At 37.6% G+C, this 13269-nt stretch overlaps 1 protein-coding gene across 23 annotated transcripts in view; it reads left to right on the plus strand.

The window, feature by feature from the left end:
• Positions 1 to 13269, plus strand: part of DCDC1 (doublecortin domain containing 1) — a 557706-nt gene that overhangs the window by 239540 nt on the left and 304897 nt on the right. For 22 of the 23 annotated variants that reach the window (XM_070071610.1, XM_070071601.1, XM_070071604.1 and 19 more), the window contains one exon: positions 9852 to 9944. In XM_070071610.1, the coding sequence (XP_069927711.1) occupies positions 9852 to 9944 (93 nt within the window). Of the gene's footprint in view, positions 1 to 9851; positions 9945 to 13269 lie in introns of those variants that run through there. The other variant, XM_070071629.1, reaches the window with a different exon arrangement.

Here is a 13269-nt window from a genome sequence, read left to right on the forward strand (position 1 = left end):
GATTCTCCAGTACCATGTTGTTTTTTTGAGACAGAGTGAAGGTGTTGTGTGGCTTTCCTATCCTCAGGGCACAGGGCAGAAACTCCTGGTCTCGTGATGGCTCATTGGGATGTGCACATGGCCATGATGCAAGGGTGGCCTCTGCTCACCTGATTGCTGGGTACCATACTGGCCTGCAGTGTGTGAACTTATGGCCCATTCTTTGGGCTTTGGAACTTTTTAGTGGTGCTTCTTTTATTGTGTATATAGCTGTCTCTCACTTTTATTGTGTATCTAGCTGTCTCTCACTATACTAATACCCTGCGGCAAACTTTCCAGCCTGACTCCTAGCTACTTGCTTGTCCTAAGACACACAGAACACAAGGGTGGTTCAGAAGAGCTAAACTTCATGCCTCCTTCTGCCTGCCCCTGCTATGCCATCTTGTCAGTGTGGCTATATCCTCGGTTGTTGCAGGACAGCTTTCTCCCTGTGCCCGTATTGACGGGAGGGGAGCAGAAGTCCCCTCTCTGAGACCCTACGGAAGGGGCACTTAAGACTTTCTAGTCTGTCTTACCATCCTGCCTTCTTCTCTGGTATTTCTTCATGTACTTCCTCCAGGAAGGAAGAAGGTGGATTTTTCTTTTCTTTCCACATTGTATCTTCTTTATTGCTGACTACAGCAAAGACTAACAGCACTCAGAGTCATCACTCTTAACTTACAAGGGAAAACTTACCAGCTGAGTCTTTTTCTTTTTTGAGAGGGAGAGGGGGAGGGCAGAGGGAGAGAGGGGAGAGGAAACTATCTACGGGTTTACTCCCCAGATGCCCATAACAACCAAGACTGGGCCCAGCTGGAGCTGGGAGCCGGGAGCTGGGAACTCACTTTAGTTCTCCCATGTAGGTGGAAGGGATCCAACTACTCAATCACCTGCTGTCTCCCAAAGTCTGCATTAATAGGAAGCTGGAGTTAGGAGGCAGAGCCAGAATTAAAACCCAAGGTCTGATACGGGATGTAAGTATTAATGGGCACTTTTTCAGGCTGAGGTCAAAATAGAATTTAACAGGAGGGTAGGTGGCAGGTAGCACTGAGAACTCAAGGGAGGACCAAAGTAAGGGTTGTAGGAAGAGGGGACAGCTCCAGACATCCAGATCTGGAGGGCAGTCTCTTCAGAGCACTGTTAATGGGACAGATTTTCTCCAAACGTGTCTTTAGCCCTTCTTGATTATCTTTTAAGATTGATCTGGATGGAGTCAGAGACCATGCTTCGGCCAGTTTCTCCAAAATGGCACAGTGGTAGTAGAAGAAATGGAGATCAGTTTGAGAGGGCAAGCTGAGTTGAGTTTATGGCTTGTGGTGTTCCTAACTACGACAGAATGTCCAGGCTTAAACTTGTAACCTGGCTATTGGGTTAGGAATACCTCAGCCCTGCTTTCTCTTCATAATGTGGAAGGACTAAAATTTATGATTACTTAAAAAAAGGAATGAAAAGAGATTTTAAAAGCTTTAATTAAATGTTAAATACATTCAAGATAAAGTATCAGGGAGAGTTCTCTGTGTTATTTTAAAATGTTTGGAAATGATTATATTTTGGGTTATTGTTTATGAGAAAATATGATGGTTTCTTTTATAAATTGCCTTATAAAAAGCTGTCTTCAAGAACTTGTATGCTCTAGTAAAAATAGTGCTTTCCAAAGAATCAGCAAGGTTGGGAGAGGAATTCCTGACTCTGGCAGCCTGGGCTGTAGTAATCTTCACTACTGGTCAATATCTCAGAACTAATTCATGGCAGCTGCAGAATCCACAGCCTGTTATGAATTGCAAACTTCTTCTCCTTCCTTAAGATGACCAGTGAGAGTCTTGGATTTTTCATAGGAAAACTTAGGTGAGACTATGTTGATGGCAGTGGGGTCTAGATCAGGACTTAGTTATGGAGTCTCTTAAGACTGGAGCGGAATTAAGCATGTGTAACTTGAGTGGATGCGGCTGAGCCAATGCAGAGCTGAGAATTGAGTCCTCGGTTTTGCCCTCATTATTTGGCACATATGACTATCCCCCCACAACTTTTATTTGAATTCATACATAGATTGTGTGGATTAATGCTAACCATTTAGCTCTTGTTCCCCAGTGTGAAGCATCCCTTCAAGTCAGGTCCTTTCCTTACCTCTTTGGATCGGCTGTGCACTTTCCCTCAGCTTGTCCTTCATGGGGCAGCTGGTCTTGTATCCTCCCTCTCTCAAAGCCTCAACCATGTCAAGCCACTCCACTAGTATTACTGAGAACTAATTGTATCATGTAGTTAATTAATAATAATGAATTAATAGGTTATTACTAATTATTAACAATACCCAATATTACCACTTCCCTCTTCTTATTCAGCTGCCCCCTATCATTTATGTCTCTGTATCTCTGACCATTTCATGTACATATTGTATTTTGGGGTTATATTACTTATACCTTCTTTTATGAATTATGACCTCCTTCATGACATATATTTCTTAATTTTAGTTGCCTTGTCTCTTCTATCATATTGCACTTTGCTATTAATCTATTTGTATCTGGAAAATGTACGGTTTGTTGCATGTGGAAGCTTGTCATATTATTTTCTGCTGTGATTCTCTGAATTGTGAGGGAAATGGGATCAATTGTATTCAGTTCAGGTTCCCAATTCCCTCCTTACCAATGGCTATGACTTTATCTAATTAAGAGCTAGGCTTTTGTTTAGAGATTTCAGAGGAAACCATTTATTACAGAGATCCATTTATATTTTTTATCTACCCAAACTAATTATAAATCTGAAAACCTGGTCTCATGCATTTTCACAGCCCCTAGGCTGATTCTGAATAAATGATACACATTAAAGAAATATTGAAATTTACTATATAAGACTATAATATTTATATCATATGAATTTTGGATATAAATTACAAAGGATATTTAAAATAAATTTAAAGTCAAAGACAGTGGGAATTTATGTAAATATCACATGTTGAGCACATAAAATCATTCCTTAAAGAAATTCTATTCTAAGATATAATATTTTGATTATAATTTCATTTTTATGTTAAAAAAGCTGAATACAAGAAGCATATGAGTGCATGTGTATACACATGCACAAACACATCCTTTGAAAAGTTCCATTTGATAGTTCCAAGAATCAGCCTTACTGTTTATGGCAGGGACAGATAGCATTTATTTGACATGTTGACCTGTTCAGCAGTTTGATTTTGTACATTTGACCTTTTCAAACCACTGCCTGAATTTTGGAGTCATCTTTGTTGACAAGTAGAGCACCAAAAATAACAGCCTGATCCAGTTTAAAAAGGAGTAGACTCATTCATCATTTCATCCTTTACAAAGAATTTTTGTGTGGCCACTATGTATCACTTTCATGAATGTATTTCCAGATAAAAATTATTTAGATTGACAAAAGTCAGAAATTTTCATGGACATCCATGATACCAAATAGTGGTCCCCCCACTCTCTCAGCAGTTACCTCCTGTTCCCATAAATAAATGGCAGCCAGCAATGGCTAGAAACAAAGAGCGCTCTCCCAGCCCTGAATACAGTGACATTCATTCCGAGAGAAGCAGGGGCAGCTTTTTGAAAGCCGACTTCTTCAGCGCGACAATAACACACAATGAGTTATTGACTTGTTTATATACGGAGTTCTTTTCAGTAACTAACTCTGACTCCCACAGTCTGGACAAATGATTGATTTTGTGGTTAGAAAAAGAGAAAGCTCTCTTGCTAAACTCTGTAGTGCAAACTACTTCTTCCCCGTTTGTTCCGTAACTGAATAGGACCTTATTAAAATGCACTTTCCAAAAAAAAAAAAAAATACCTGCAGCTGGTCTTTATAACCATGTTTTGTATATATAAATAAGTAATTTGTCCCAGTCTTTTGTATGTTAACAGACCATTGGGAACCTTGTCAATATATATGAAGGCTGATTATCCTGTTGTTTATAACAAACTGTATTGCCTATATTGATCTGCATGTAAAATACACATAAAAATTATTAATAGATCCATATTTATGTGGTGAAAACTTCTGATACTTAATAGACTGAGGTTTCTTGTTGGATCAGGTTGATTTATTAAGGACATTATGCAGGATACATAGCATATATTGCACATTTGAATCATTGGCTGTTCTTTGTAATAGCGAGAACACTACATACAGAACCACAGTTGAGAACAGTGTGAGTTTGGTTGTTCTAATAGGTTTTCCCTTTTTAGCTAGTACCCATCTGGAATGTCAATATGCATTTGGTAGACAAAACATAGTAGTGTGTTTGAATGACTGTACCTTTTCTAAAGCTATTCGTAATTGAGCTCTAGAGTGATCGCTTTAGATATTTTCTCCCATAAAATAGATTTGGTTTTACTATCATGTTACAATTTTATATAATCTATGTATTTTTATGAACATACTTTTTTGAGAAGAGTTAAAGAAAGCTATGAACTGTTAATGACACTCATAAAATGAAATCACTGCTGCTCTGACCGTATTTCACCTGCAGGACATATTGAACCTATTTTTCTGTGTAGGATATTCATAGGAAGGCTTTTGACCCACCACATCTTTGGAGGAATTCCTCTAAATGAAGAACACTTTCAAATACAGTTATCAGGGCCATATGTTTTATGTAGAATTATGTTACTCAACCATGACTCCAGGCTTTACAAAGTGTATGAAACCTGACATCTTAGCATTAATAGTAAAATAATTAAGTAAAATGGATGTAACTTGAAAAGAAAAAAAAAACAATGAAAATAATTTCATTGGAATTTGTTGCTTCAGGTATACATTTGTGCGTTTTTTTCTCAGTTCCTAGACAGACTGTTTGAAGGGGATGTACTTCTTCTTTTCAGTACATTTAACAAAACCACTTCCTAAAGCACTTTTTTACAGTTCTTCTTAACGATTATGTTTATTGTTTCTTCTGTTTCTGCTACTGTTATTAAATAGACACTTAATTCTTCTATTCTGTTTCCCACTATTATTGAATGAGCTCAACTTTAACCCTATTTCAGATTGCCAATGCTGGTTATGTATTTTAAAAACTTAGCAGCGGCCGGCGCCATGGCTCACTAGGCTAATCCTCCGACTTGCGGCGCCGGCACACCAGGTTCTTGTCCTGGTTGCCCCTCTTCCAGGCCAGCTCTCTGCTGTGGCCAGGGAGTGCAGTGGAGGATGGCCCAAGTGTTTGGGCCCTGCACCCCATGGGAGACCAAGAGAAGTACCTGGCTCCTGGCTTCGGATCAGCGCAGTGCGCCGGCTGCAGCGTGCCCGCCGCAGCGGCCGTTGGAGGGTGAACCAACGGCAAAAAGGAAGACCTTTCTCTCTGTCTCTCTCTCTCACTGTCCACTCTGCCTGTCAAACAACAACAACAACAACAACAAAAACAAAAACAAAAAACCTTAGTAGCAAGATCCAACAAAAACATGGTGAATTAAGCCGTTTTATTTAGCTTGTTAGAATTTGATGTCCACAAAGAATGTTTGGGAGTATTTTTTCAGATTTAAAAGGGGAAACATAGGGACTAGTGTGTGGCACAGTGGATTAAGCCACAGCTTGAGAAGCTGGCATTCCTGTGGAGTTGCCATGTGAGTTCCAGGGTTCTGGCTTCTGACATTGGTCTGGCCCAGACCTGGCTGTTTTGATCATTTGTGGGAATGAACCAGCAGAATGGAACATTTCTGTCTCTTCTTCTCCCTGTCACCTTGCCTTTCAAATAAAATAAATAGTCTTTTAAAAAAGATAGAAATAAAAGGGGCAACATATATTTAGAACAAAATGACTTGATTTTTCCCTCTCCAACTTGGTTTGCTTTTGTTTTTTAATTTTTGAAGTTTCCCCCTTTAGTAAATGGAAAATCAACCACAGAATCTCAACCCCATTGAAGAGAAAAATCATTTTATAGTTTATTTTATTTATATTTTGTTTTAGATAAGAACAGCAAGTCAAGAGAATCTAGTTTTGTGTTGATGAAATAGGATGTTCTCATCAAAAGTGACAGAAGAGTCCTACTAATTTTTATCATGCGGTTTTTTGAGAGAAAGATGCTATTAGCACTGCATATTATTAATACCTTAGGGTGAAAATTCACTCTTAATTTGACTTTTTAACTTTCAGTAATTTTCTCTAAATGATTGCATTAAAATATATCTCTTTAGGGAAGGCTTTTCTATTTCCAGAAAAGACATTGTACATGAATCCTTATATTTGTTGATCATTTTTTTTCTTTCTACCTTAGTGGACTCCAATATTTGAGGCTAAGCATTTGATGCTTTTCAGTAATGGTGATATATTTTTCCCTCCACTATGTAAATGAGCATAGTACTTCTTTGAAAGTTGAATATTAGAATAAAGATGATTCTTTTTCTCAACTGTGATGCTTTCAAAGGTAAAGAATTCCTGCCTTTTAAAGAGTTACTTGGAAGCAGCTCCAAAAGTCATGGTCCTGGGGAACCTCATGAGAGTCTGGCCTACCTGCTGTGCTGTCGGTTTCATGGTTCTGTCTTCATGCTTCCCTTTAGGCAAGACCTGCTTTGAAAGTCTGTGCATTTGGAAATTAATTTTGTAAAAAATAGATGGCCTTGGTGAATATTCTCCAGTCACTGTCTTCTGTACTCATCTACTCCTGAGCTGAGAACTCCCCTGATAAAGAAATAACCAAGGAGACTTTAGGACAGTATGCTGTGCCATGGCTCACACGTAGACTTAAAAGTGTGGTAGTTGAGCTTGGTGTTTAAATTTTTATAGTATTATGTTCTGTGTATCACTTTTTCACAGAAACAAATATTCCCCAGGGCGAGCAATCCTAAGAACAATCTTACATGATGTTTTCTTAAAAAGATTTATTTATTTATTTCAAAGGCAGAGTTTCAGAGAGGGACAGGGAAAGGGAGGAGAAGAAGAAGAGAGAGGAACAGAGAGAGAGAGAGAGAGATCTTCCATTGGCTGGTTCTCTCCCCAAATGGTTGCAATAGCCAAGGCTGGGCCAGCCCAAAGAGGCCAGAAGATGGATCTGGGTCTCCCATGTGGGTGGTAGGGACCCAACACTTGGACCATCTTCTGCTGCTTTCCCACGTGCATTACTAGGGAGCTGAATGGGAAATGGGACAGCCAGGACTCAAACTGGCACTCATGTGAAATACTGGCATCATTGAAGGCAGTGGCTACAATACAGTGCTGGCTATGTGGCTATGTGTGATGATTTTTAAACATTCTTTATCAGTGAAGTGATTCTCAATCTAGGGCAGGGATTGACAAACCACTACAGGTTGACCAAATATGGCCTGCCACATATATATATTTTTTTAAACCTGTAAGGTTTTTTTTTTTTTTTTTTTTTTTTTTTTTTTTTTTTTTTGACAGGCAGAGTGGACAGTGAGAGAGAGACAGAGAGAAAGGTCTTCCTTTGCCATTGGTTCACCTTCCAATGGCCTCCGTGGCGAAGGCAGGAGCCAGGTACTTTTCCTGGTCTCCCATGGGGTTCAGGGCCCAAGGACTTGGACCATCCTCCACTGCACTTCCTGGCCACAGCAGAGGGCTGGCCTGGAAGAGGGGCAACCGGGACAGAATCCGGTGCCCCGACTGGGACTAGAACCTGGTGAGCCGGCGCCGCAAGGCAGAGGATTAGCCTAGTGAGCCGCGGCGCCGGCTTGCCACATATTTTTTTTTAAAGTTTTAATGAAGAGTAGTCATGGTCGTTTATTTACAGTTATCTATTTAATGTTACAATGACAGAGTTAAGAAATTACATCAGAGATTCTATGTCTCTTCCCGCACACGAAGGCTATCATATTTACTATCTGGTCCCTTGCAGAAACCTGTCAATTCCTTTTCTAGGTGATCATCTGAATCGCCTAAAGATTCCCGAGTCTCTCCCCTCTACCCAAATAGCATCTCTAATATATTAAGCTGTTTCACAGGTTTGATACTATTCTTCTATATGCACAGCTAGGGTCCAGCGCTATGGCGTAGTGGGCTAAGCCTCTGCCTGCAGTGCTGACATCCCATCTGGGCACCAGTTCATGTCCTGGCTGCTACTCTTCCAATCCAGTTCTCTGCTTATGGCCTGGGAAAGCAGTGGAAGATGGCCCAAGTGCCATCCACGTGGGAGACGTAAAAGAAACTCCTGGCTCCTAACTTCGGGTCAGCGCAGCTCCGGCTGTTGCAGCCATTTAGGAGTGAACCAGTGGATGGAAAAACTTTTCTCTCTATCTCTCCCTCTCTCTGTCTGTAACTCTGCCTCTCAAATAAATAAATAAATAAATAAAATATTTTTTTACAAAAATGAAATATATGCACAGTTATATTGAAAAGGCCATGTTGTGGAATTCCCACCCACCAATCCTTCAGGTGGGTATGAATTAAAGATTCATGTAAACCCAATCCTGATTTGCCAGGAGTACAATTGACAAAATCCATTTACAACAACATTCACAAACATTATTTACCTTGACTTTAATCCTCACAAACAAGATACAGTATGTGTCTGTTGGTTAACAATTGTTAAATATATCCATTTAGAACATTGTCTAAAGGTTCTTGTTCCATTTCTTCCCATTAATGTCAAACTTGGAGTGAATATTATTATAGGAGCTCAGCCTTTTTCTTTTGTTGAAAATAGCATTTTGTCTTTATAAGGATTATTTACAAAGAAATGTAGAATAGGCAATATCCACCTTTTTGTAACACAAAAAGTTTAGCAGTAATAAAAGAACTTTATCTGGCAGGTAGAAGTAACTCTGCAGGTATTTAGATACATAATTCTTTGTCATGAAATATTATAAATCATTTAGCACCCTTCTAAAATGTTTGAATCGACACTTTGTTTTATAGCCTTCACTTCTTATCATGACATGACAGGAGCCAATTTATTCCAAATGTACAACAATAGATTTTAAAAGAAATGGTCAACTTAGCTTCAAAAAAACCAAGTTGCTAAGTTCATTTTAATAAAATGCTTTTAGAAAGCACCCATAAATGTCTATAATCTGCATTTAAGGACATTTCTCCCCAGTAAACCATTGAGAAAACAATTTAAGTAATTTTTAAAAGGAGATGTGGAAAATTCAGAATGTGTTAAATGTTTTACATATAAAGTGGTGATGGGTACTAGGTTATAGCAAGATAGGAGTAAGATGCTCTGGGGTTTTACCGGATAGTAAGTTGAAGACATATGTTAATTTACTCTGTAGTTCTCTAAAAAATAAACTAGAATATATAATTTTGGGATGTCTTCACTATATAAAATGTTTAAAGCTTGTGAGGATAAATATATTTACCCCATTTGGACATTGCACAATATATACATATGTAAGGAAACATCACTTAATTCTCCATGAATAGGTACAATTTTAATATATTATTAATTTTTAAAATAAAAATGTTAAATTAAAAATATATAAAAGTAAACTTTCAATATATCAGACCTAAATGGGGGCTGGCATTGAGGCATATTTGGCTTAGCCTCTGGTGGTGGCACTGGCATCCCATATAGGCACCAGTTCTTGTCCCGGCTGCTCCTCTTCCAATTCAGCTCTCTGCTGATGGCCTGGGAAAACTGGAAGATGGCCCAGGTGCTTGGGCCTCTGTACCCACCTGGGAGACTGGAAGAAGGTTCTGGCTCCTAGGATAGAAGACCTTTCTCTTTCTCTCCCTCTCTCTCTAACTCTGCCTTTCAAATAAATAAAATCTTTTTTTAAAAAAACCTAAATAAAATTCATTTTTATGTAAGTATTGGCAAAATTAATAAATGCCAAGTCATTTTTATGATTATGGTGTTAGTTTGAATTGAATGTTGTGATTAGGTGTCAATAGGTACATATTTTCATGTTGCTTATATTTTTTTCTAGCTGAACCTGGCTATGAATGAACAGAAGGAGAAAATTACAGAAAAATTCATTCTTTCAATGTCAGCAAAGGAACACAAAAAGGCACAAGAAGAGGTAAGAATCTTGCTTTATAAACTGTATTAAAACACCAAAAAGGAAACCTGTTGAAGTGAAATCGACACTATGAGAAATGGTGACTTAATCAGCATAGCCCTGACTGTTAATGAACAACTTAATACATTATCCCTCTTAGTAGTTTTTGTTGTCTGTTCTACTTAATATGACTGGTTTAATTCTGTAATTAATACACAGTTATTCTTAAGTGTTGAAATTTAACTTAAATGTGATCCCTGTTAAACATAAGAGTGGGAATAAGAGAGGGAAGAGATGTATAATTTGGGACATGCTCAAGCTGACTTGCCCCAGATGGTAGAGTTAGAAACATACCAGGGGACTCCAATTTAATTCCATCAAGGTGGCATGTACCAAAGCCATCTCACTAGTCCAAGTGATCAATTTTAGTTCACAATTGATCATAATGAAAGGACTAAGAGTCAAAGGGAGCACATAAACAAGTCTAGTACCTGCTAATACTAACCGATAGAATAAATAAAGGGGAGAGTGATCCAACATGGGAAGCGAGATACTCAGCAGACTCATAGAATGGCGCATGTCCTAAATAGCACTCTGGCCTCAGAATCAGCCCTAAAGGCATTCCGTTCTGGCTGAAAAGCCCATGAGAGTATTTCAGGCATGGAAAGCCAAGACACTCTGGCAAAAAAAAAAAAAAAAAAAAAAAAAAAACCCTAAATGAAAGATCTCTGTGAGTGAGATCCCAGTGGAAAAGTGGAAAGAACAGGTCTTCAAAGAAGGAGGTACCTTTCTCTGAAGGGAGGAGAGAACCTCCACTTTGACTATGACCTTGTCTAAACAAGATAAGAGTCGGAGAACTCAAGGGGCTTCCATAGCCTTGGAAACTCATGACTGGTGCATAGGGAGATTACTGATGCCACAAACAGGAGTGTCAATTTGTAAAGTCAACAACAGGAGTCACTGTGCACTTACTCCTCATGTAGGATCTTTGTCCTTAATGTGCTGTGCATTGAGATTTAATGCTATAACGAGTACTCAAACAGTATATTTCACTTTGTGTTTCTATGGGGGTGCAGACTGTTGAAATCTTAATGTATACTAAACTGATCTTCTGTTAAAAAAAAAAAGAAGAAATTATCAATTCCCAACTTGACTCTCAATGGGATTGAACATGACAATATGTCTGATCTGATTTCATCATCATTTAAAAAAAATCATCTATTATTTTTCACTTTATGTTTCTGTGTGGGAGCAAACTGTTGTAATCTTTACTTAATGTATGCTAAACTGATCTTCTGTATATAAAGAGAATCAAAAATGTATCCTCATGTGAATGGAAGGGGAGAGGGAGTGGGAAAGGGGAGGGTTGCGGGTGGGAGGGATGTTATGGGGGGGAAGCCATTGTAATCCATAAGCTGTACTTTGGAAATTTATATTCATTAAATAAAAGTTAAAAAAAAAACTGATGAGCACTCATTTATGAATTAAGATAAATTTTACCTTGAATCTTGAATCTTCTAGTAAGTCAGCTATTGTTCACTGCTATCACTTATGACAGAAACAAACTGATAAAAAATGGAAATTATTTTTTGATACAGGCAGCCTGATAAGTAATTATGTACTTGGAAAAATAAATCAAATTATAATTTTATGAAAAAAGTTATGACTACTTTCATAAATTTTCTAAATTAGTAAATTATAGATAGCTCGAAAGTAGAAATTATAAACATGCCAAAATAGGGAAAATAGTTGTTTTTTGAATTTTTAATAAGGGTTAAATCATATTTTTATTATCTAGTTTTCTTTTTTTTGACAGGCAGAGTTAGACAGTGAGAGAGAGACAGAGAGAAAGCTCTTCCTTTCGGTGGTTCACCCTCCAATGGCCACTAAGGTCATTGCTTCCTCCCGGTCTCCCATGGGGTGCAGGGGCTCAAGCACTTGGGCCATCCTCCACTGTACTTCCGGGCCACAGCAGAGAGCTGGACTGGAAGAGGAGCAACCGGGACAAGATCCAGTGCCCTAACCGGGACTAGAACCCGGGGTGCCAGTGCTGCAGGCAGAGGATTAGCCTGTTGAGCCACGGTGCTGGCCAAGGGCTGAAATTTGATATCATAGTTTTTTTCTAACAAAACATTAGAATTTACACTGTATCAATTTACTGTAAGTTATACTGTATTTACATTGTATTAATCCAGATTAATACAATCTCTTTTCCAAGTACATCACATAGAATTTATCCTTATAAGCTATGATATATATTTTGAGGTTTTTACACACAGAAATATACACATGAATACATATTCCCTGTATTATTTAAATGATCTTTGAAACAAGCAAAAGAAATTTCCACTCCTAGTTTATAAAGCAAATATAGTGACCAAATAGGGCACTGCTAGGAGAGACATTTAAGTACATAGTGCTAAATAAATGTAAAGATAATGATAATAAACAAGGCATGACAAACAATCATAAATACTATTGAATTTTCCAGGAAAGATAATTTTCATTTTTAATGTTAATGAGTAGCATTAAAAATGATATATTTGACATAATGCCCATTTTCTTTAGCTATTTTAATTTTGCATAAAATATCCAAGGGCAAAATAATTATAATGCTTAAAAAACAGAAAATACTTAATCTGTCCATCTTTTGGATAATTTCCTATTTAATGTCCTATAATAACTTGTGTTGTTATAGATAATTTTAATTATAATAATTTATCGAGAGAAACATTTACACTTCCCAAAGTTTATAAGAGATGGAAGATTCGTTTTAAACTTACCATGAAAATGCAATAAAAATCTCCAACTCCGGTAAAATGTTTTTTATAATTGTGGAGGATATTTTTTAAATGTATAGCTAATAATCTAATCTTTTAACTTATTAATAAGAAATGAGTCATAACTATAATGTAACAATATGACTATTATTTTAGAAGTTATTTATTATTTGCTTATTTTTTTAAATAAATAATAGGTGAGTTGGGAAGACCTTTAAAATGTCTTTCTTTTCAATTATTCCTTCCCCTAAGAGTGCATATGGATGCTAGATTGTTGACTAGGCCTCAAGGCAGCACATAAAAGACCTCTGGTTGAAAACAAGATAGCTCTGCTCTCAAAATGTTTTCCAAATTGGAAAGGTTCTAGGAAATTATTGAAAAATGTGGAAGTGCTAGGAACAAGACATGTTACACACTTTCAAGTTGTCTGGTAGTTAGGCTGCGGCTCATCTTCCAAATCAAAAGACACTTAACTTTGCTCACAGCTCCCATGTCTTTTCCAGGCTTTTTTTTTTTTTCATCAAATCAAGGTTGAGTTAGCTTCTTAACCTGAAAAACAGTGCATT

This window comes from Oryctolagus cuniculus, chromosome 1, assembly GCF_964237555.1.
Source record: "Oryctolagus cuniculus chromosome 1, mOryCun1.1, whole genome shotgun sequence".
Classification (NCBI taxonomy): domain Eukaryota; kingdom Metazoa; phylum Chordata; class Mammalia; order Lagomorpha; family Leporidae; genus Oryctolagus; species Oryctolagus cuniculus.